The sequence below is a fragment of the Pygoscelis adeliae genome, unplaced genomic scaffold, assembly GCF_000699105.1.
Source record: "Pygoscelis adeliae isolate BGI_AS28 unplaced genomic scaffold, ASM69910v1 Scaffold121, whole genome shotgun sequence".
Classification (NCBI taxonomy): domain Eukaryota; kingdom Metazoa; phylum Chordata; class Aves; order Sphenisciformes; family Spheniscidae; genus Pygoscelis; species Pygoscelis adeliae.
In genome coordinates this window covers 9,480,599-9,488,039 of record NW_008824359.1, presented here as the reverse complement: position 1 = coordinate 9,488,039, position 7,441 = coordinate 9,480,599, and the positions used below count along the sequence as shown (strand labels likewise).

Sequence of the window (7,441 nt, the reverse complement as noted above, 5' to 3'; positions counted from 1 at the left end):
GGGAAGTGGTGGAGTCACCGTCCCTGGAAGTATTTAAAAGACGGGTAGATGAGGCACTTAGGGACATGGTTTAGTGGGCATGGGGGTGTTGGGTTGATGGTTGGACTCGATGATCTTGGAGGTCTCTTCCAACCTTAATGATTCTAGGATTCTGTGATTCGTCAAAGGGCTGGGACTGCGGAAAGGTCCCGTATCCAACCGTTCCCATTTCCCGTTTCCCATCCCCAACTTTCCCAGCTGCCCTGGGAAGCACGGCTACAAACGGACCTGCTGCCAGCCCCCTGCAAGGGCTGCAGGTGCCGGAGGTGCCAGAGGTGCTCGGCACATCCCTGCACCCCCCCAAGGACACACGGGACATCCCGGGGCACCAGTGGCCTTGGGCTCCAGCACAGCGGCAATGCCAGTGGAGGCGGGCAGACCTTTGCCGCTTCCCCCTTTGGATGCCGGTACCCCCAGGGCCAGAGAAGCGAACGCTGAACCCCTGGGAGCTGGCTGATGATCCCAGGAGCAGGGACAGTGCCGGGACTGACCTGCTCCGAGCACATGGAGTTCATCCCGGGCATCTGCAGCGAGTTCATCTGCATCTGTCCGGCCATGGGGTTCATGTTCTGGACGTTGGTGTTTCCTCCCGCCATGGAGACGGTGATGCTCATGTTGTTGTACATGCCCTGCTGAGCAGGCGCCGGCTGGCTCTGCCCCGCTTGGCTGAATACGCTGGGAGAGAGGAAAAAAAAGCATTACCCAGGCGTACGTGGCGGTGGGAGGCACCTCAGGGTGTGTGCCGAGCCCCTGGGGTGGCCCGAGCCGCGACGGCAGCCAGCCTGCCTCTCGGTGAACGCCGAGACTGTCCGCGGCAGAGAGCCGGTGGAGTGGATGGGAGCCCTGCCCGGTCCCTGGGGACAGCCGGAGGGACAGGGAGGCATTAGAGGTGCTGCCTGCAGCAAGGCTTAACCAGCGTGGAGGCTTGGGAGAAAGGGAGGTGGCCGCTGCAGGGACATCTGCCCTCCGCTCCGGCTCTAGCAGGAGCCTCCTCGGTGTGATGGGGTAGAGCAGGAGAAACACCAGCGCCAAGAGAGGGATCATTACAGGGCATCGGCCTGGATTAAGGGTCAGTCAGATGCGAAGCCCTGGTCTATGTGACACCAAGCTTTCCCCTTCACGCTCCTTCTAGTGCCCTCCTCGCCACCCAACCATCCCCACTTCTGCTCCAGGCGGGAGGACAGCTCTCCATCGCAAGGCAAGGTGAAGCATCCCACCTCCAACTGAGCTCCCATCTCATCCCACCCGGCCCGGTAACCTCCTCCTCCATGCTCCTGTGGAGCTACCTGCACAGAGCCAAGACACAAAGCAAGGCATCCCCCATGTGAGCTTTCGGTTTGGGTTTTTTTCTGCCTGTTTCTGGAGATCTGAAGCTCAAACCTGACTCGTGCAAAAAAAGGCAACGAGTCTGGTCACTCTTCCCATTTGCTCCCCTACGTCAGAGCTGGACACACCTTAAGAGGGTCACGCAGTGACCCAGGACTGCTGGTCTTGACTCAATTTATTGTCATGTTTCCTAAGCCCACTTTCACGAGACGTAATTAAGCCACTCGTTTAATTACAAGCCCAAGACCTGCTTCATGTCTCACTTAACACACATGCTCATTCATTTAAATGCTGTGGGCTTCTGGCTGCCTCCGAGGTGAAGACGAGGATAGGGTTGATGGTGACTTCTGGAGGATGCCATGGTAGGAGGACACGGCCCGCGCTCAGGACGTGTCCTCAGCCAGGTGTCACCTACAGGCACCGCCGCCCCTGCCAACACCCTACCAGGGGACCATCACCTTGGTGTCACCTTGCCTCCTTCTCTCTGTGTCACCCGTGTGCTCCAGGTTACCCCCACCATGATCTTACTTGCTATTCCCCATGGCTCCTTGCTGCCAGGTCTTCATGTCAGGCGACTGGTAGCCCGGCGTCGGCGGGGCCGGCTGCAGCATGGGGCTTTGCGAAGGCGGGAGCTGGGGTGACATCAGGGGGCTGCTGGGGCTGAGCGACGGGGCAAAGGCGGGTTCGCTTTGCTGACCCATGCCTGGGGAAGGACAGACGGCGTCAGCGGTGCCGAGACCCCCCGCCAGCAGCCCCGGTTCCCTCCTCCTCCCTTGCAACCGCTGGCATCGAGCCAGAACTATCATCCTTGACTTTCGGTCTCGGGGTCTCTGGTTTTCGCAGCCGTATCGCTCAAATGTAAGTATTTCAGGGATGAAGGAGCAGGGAACCCTCCCCTCAAGTGGTTTCCATCAGCAGGTGTTCCTCTTTAGCATCGCACCTGGCTGGAAAATAGCCAGGGTAATGATGAGATGGTGCCAAAAGAGGTTCCTGCAGGGCTACTGCAGCCACACTGCCGTTTTCTCTACTCGTCAGTGATGTCCACCTTGCCGAGACCTTGCACTGATGCTCGGACGTGAAGCCCTTCGAGACGGTGCTCGTCTGCATGCAATTCTGCACTGGCTCGCCTATCTCATACGAGCTTGGTGCCCACACAAGAGGCGTACGCTGCCTGCAGCTCATTTCAGCCATCTCAGCAAGGCTTTGGCCTTTTTCAGAGTGTATATATTTAAGGAAGCGCAATTTAGAGGACTGCCTTGCAGTTTGATTTTCAAGGAAAGAATTAAGGAATTATTTGCCCAAATGATAAATTTCTTTTTTGGAGACTCAACCAGAAAAGGTCCCCTTGGGAGGTGGAGACCAGAGACCAGACCAGGACGCGGGTTGGGGGAGATGGCTGGGGACGAAGCCCGGGGTGATGGGCGAGCAGGGTTGGGCTGCAGCATCCTCGGGGTTCTCAGCTCTGCCCTCCGCCTCTCCCTCCCCACTGCCGGACGGCTTTCCAGTGCAACCAACTGCTCGACGTACCTGATCCCGAATACTGAAAGATGTTCTGCTGCATCTGCGGGGTCATCCCGGCGCCGAACTGCCCTCCGACGCCGCCCATCATCCCCCTGTTCACCATGCTGCTGCGGTTAGCCAGCGCGGCCTCGGGGTTGGACGCCAACGGCGAGAAGGGGCTGGTGGAGGTGGGAGGGTTTCCCGGGGTCGTACCGTAGTTTGGTGGGTAAGGGAACTGCTGGGGGGGCGCTTGGGGCAAGCGAGCGGCTCCGATCTGGACCGGCAGCCCGGCGGAGGGAGGGAGGTTGTTTCCGAAGCTTTGCTGTCTCATCAGGATGGCTCCTTGCTGCATGAGCTGCCGCTGCCGGTGCTGCTGGCTGTAGAGCTCGCGCTGGCGCTGGGCCAGCATCTGGGCGTTGAGGGGAGGCTGCAGGGAAGGAGGGGGATGCCCTAATTATCACTGTTACCCCCCGGTTCTGGCAAAACAGCTCAGAGCCGCCCCCCCCCTGCAGGCGCAAGGGCCGTGGGTGCTCCCCTTCCCCGGCTCGGGGTGCCCGTCCTCGGTTTGCAAGGAAAACTGGAAAAACCCCGAAATGCTGCAAATTGGACCGTTTGCGCCACTGCAGGGCAGAGCAGGGTTGGTGATATTAAAAGATCGGCCTCTGGACATGCTGAATGGCAAAGCTCCAGGAGCCGGAGCATCCCCCAAGCCGGGAAAAGAAGCTCTCGGTCACCTGGCTGCCACCAACCACCCCTCTCCCCCGCGGGACCCACTTGTTGTGCCCTCACTGGGATGCTCCCGCACACCAGAGCCAAGGATCCCCGACCCCGACTCTTTCAGCTGTGAGCTGTTAAAAAAACCCAACCCATCCCACGAGCTTTTCCATCACCACGGGCTCGTTCCCCATATGGCCGAGCCAGATGTGTTGGAATTAATCACCTTAAAAAGCCTGACAAAGCCATCAGCGGCTGAAATCGGAGCTACGATGGGAACCGTTCGGTCCCCTTCCCTATCACTAACACTCCCCACGGCACATTAGGGATGTCACGCCGCTTCCCGAAAAGGCAAAGGCTTCTCTGAGAAGTGGCATAAAGTCACCAGAACTCAGCTACGCTTTCCAACTTCTCCTCGTACCCAGCAGATGTTTTATTCACTTTATTAGAAGCCAGACAAGAACTTTAGGGCCTGGGGATTTGCAGGATCATTAAGATTCACTAGAGATTCTGGTATTTAAAGGACAGCATCTATTTCCTAAAGATCCTTCTCAATTAAATGCGTTAGCACATTCTTCTCTAAGCAATAACGAAGCAGGTGGAGGAGCTGGAATAAGGGTGAAGCAAAAAACCCCCCCCAGCAGCTCATCTTGCAGCCACCTCTCCGCACGAGGGAGAATTTCTCTCTCCCGTTAAGGATAGAGAGGAGCGAGCCAGGCTGTGCTAACAGGGAGGGCGTGGGGATTAACCCCCCAGTTTGCCCAGCTGGAGGACCGTGCCGCATCCCCCTTACCTGCGGCGTGATCTGCTGCTGCATCCCCGCCCGCATGTTGATCCCCACCGGGGAACTGGCTGCAAACTGGTTGAGGATCGCCTGCCGGTTTTGATGGATCAGCTGGAGGGGAGGGGGGGCAAAAAAAAAAGCGAGGGAGACCTTCAAAACTCCGATGCAGGAGCTTCCCACCCGTCCGATCCCATCCGATTAGTATGCGGGGGGCTGCAGGCAGGACCGAGGGTCCCTCCGTCCCCCTGCCCGTGGCCCTGGGATGCGGAGGGAGAAGAATTACCTGCTGCTGCCCCTGCAGCCTGCAGCCGCTGCTGCAGCTGAAGTCGCAGCTGGTTGGGGGCCGTCGGGGGTCTGTTGAGCGTCTGCCGGGGTTGCATGGCCATGCTGGTGGGGAAGGCGCCGCGGGGCGGCGGTACCTGCACCGGCATGGGTCCGAAGGACGGCTTCTGCCTGACCATGCCGGGGAAGGCGCCGGGGAGGTTGGTGGTGGGAGAGGCGGAGGAGTAAGGCTGGGGGTACATGCTGGGTTTCTGCTCCATCATGAGCGGAGGGGTGGCTTGTTGGGGCTGGAACCGCTCCGTCAGGGCTTCCAGCCCGCCGCCCTGGCGAAGGCAAAGGGGGAGGAAAATATCACTTTGGAGCCCCACCGGCACCCGACCTCTCCCGGGATAGCTCAGAGGGGAGGGAGGACGTGCCTGGCGTGGGGCAGCTCGCTCGTAAGGATGCTGCTGCCTGTAACCCTCAGCCCCTGGGCCAGGCTCCAGCCCGTGTGAGCGCTAGTGCTGTGTCGAGGAGGGCATTAAACACTCGCTCCCCAGGGCTTCTCAAACCTTAGAGGGAGGGAAATGATTTCTTTTGGCTTGCTTGCGAGCAAAGACCAAGGCCAGGCTTTTCGGAAGGGCTCAGGGCTCACCTCCCCGGGCTGGTGGGGGGAAGCGGCAGGGGGTAGCGGGAGGTGCCGCTGCCTTCCTCTGCCTTCCTCTGCCTTCTTCCGCAGGGTCTGCTAGCACTGAGCTGCTCATCTGGGCTCCAAATGGCAGCACGCCTGGTTGGACAGACCCTAAGGCTTGGAGGATCAACCTGAACATGGGAAAGAGGTTGTTTTTTTTTCCTATTTTTATGCAGCCTCGGAGGCTCGGCTGGAGGGATGGCGTTTTGGGTCCCCATCTGCCCCAAAAGCATCTCAGGCACAGGCCATGCCCAAGGGTGGGAGCCACGGACCCCCGGGACTGGGAGAGCTCATGGGGAAGCACGACTATATTCCTGCGCTGCTCATGGACACCCCCTGCTAGGAACCCACGGGAGAGAGGACCTTTTGGTCTATAGCACAGCCATTCCCACACAAATGAGCCTTATTACAGCTGGGGGATGATTTCCACACCAGCAAATCATGGTAAGATATTCTGCGCTGCTCTAGCTTGGCTCAGGCAGAGAAATCTGGTGTTTGAGCTATGAACCCAAGGAGAAGCAACACCTTGGAGCCAGAATCCTTAATCCAAGTCCCACGGATTAAGAGAAAGCTGCGTTAAGAGAAACCACACATACAACTCCCCCAAATCCCACTGCCTTTGGGATTTGGTTAGACGGTGCCCACCAAAGGACTGAGGCTTGGAGGCAGGGATGAGGATATGGGAATGGTGGTGGGGAAAAATATACTGCTTAGGATAAATTAAGATGGTGGTGGGGAAAAATAAACTGCTTAAGATAAATGAAGAAGGAGCTTATATGGTCAAGGACTAGATACCAGGACATAAACCAGCAGCCTGCGGTGGCCAAAACCCACAGACCTGCTGAAATGAGGCTCTTTTACTCTTCTCTCCCCAAACTACCCAGTTCCCAGTTTGCCTCCTGATTAAACTGGGTGCAGGTATCTCCAGCACTTCATCCCACCACCATCTCTGGTAGCACGGAGAAGACGGTGGGTTTGGTGGGGTCAGAGCAAATCCCCAAACTCTGCCCTGGGGGATGCGAACGCCTACCTGCCAACAACACATCCTGGAGGGGAACTATCAACACGTTTTCTTCCCAAAGATGCCTTTATGCTGACGTGTTGTTTCTCTAAAGATGTATTTCCAGCAAATATTTCATGGAACTATTCAAAGTATTTCTGAGGTTCAGCCGAAGCCATGGAAAAAGCCCAAGATTCCCATTAACAAAATGATCCCTGGATGGGAGCAAAGCTGGGTCGGAGTGCAAATGTGAGATAATCCCCCCCAATCCAGGTGCTCTTCGGCAGGGGAAGCGCCGGATCGGCGTGGGGATGCTTGGCAGCATCGGGTGCCATCCGAGGGCATCTCAACCCAGCGGTCCGATGCTGCGGGAGCCTGTCTGGTGCAGGAGAGGGTTGCTGGGGAGCTCTGCCAGCTGAGTCTGCAAAACCCTTGTGAAAACACTGAGCTGTCGCAGCTGCATCTTTGGCAAGAGCATCTCTGATCCATTCTACCAGAGAGGCTGAACTCCCTACCCCTAACTTGCAAAAAAAAAAAAAAAAGGCAGGGGGGGATTTTGGAGGCACAGCCTTGAGAAAAGGGACGTGGCAAATACCTGACGGAGGAATCGATTCACTGACAGGTCCCCCAAATAGCTGATGAAAAGATAAACCCTCCCAGTAGCACAGCGCAAGGCATCCCGGTGGGGCTGCAGAAGGAGATGTGCCACCTCCGGGCTTAAATGATGGAGGATCAGGCCCAGAGCAGCCAGAGGGATTTGCTCTGAGAAGCTTCTTTCTTAGGACATCCCATTTATTAACAGGCTTTCGATTCTGTTCCTTGTTTTGGAAAAAGCATGCGTGTGAGCGCTACGGGGCACGGAAAAAGAAACCACTCGAAGACAAATCCCAAGTGATCCATCTCATTTTCCACGTCCCTTGCTAGCTCCCCGGCAGCCAGCTTTCTCCCCCTGCCATGCCCCGTTATTTATGAAACCCTGGACTCTTCAGAGGCATCTGCCCCCACGGATATCTGCAAACAGGGAGTCTCCACCGGAGCTCAGCTGCAGAAACCAGGGCCCCAGCGCTATCCGAGTAAGACAGCACCACTAAAAGCCAACCTCTTCCCCCCCCCCCCCCCCCCCCCC

At 57.5% G+C, this 7,441-nt stretch overlaps 1 protein-coding gene across 1 annotated transcript in view; it reads right to left on the bottom strand.

The window, feature by feature from the left end:
- The window catches only part of NCOA1 (nuclear receptor coactivator 1), a 130,157-nt gene that overhangs the window by 1,240 nt on the left and 121,476 nt on the right, over positions 1-7,441 (bottom strand). The window contains 5 exon segments of the mRNA XM_009319764.1: positions 531-714; positions 1,894-2,068; positions 2,893-3,292; positions 4,373-4,474; positions 4,654-4,968. Of these exon segments, the coding sequence (XP_009318039.1) occupies positions 531-714; positions 1,894-2,068; positions 2,893-3,292; positions 4,373-4,474; positions 4,654-4,968 (1,176 nt within the window).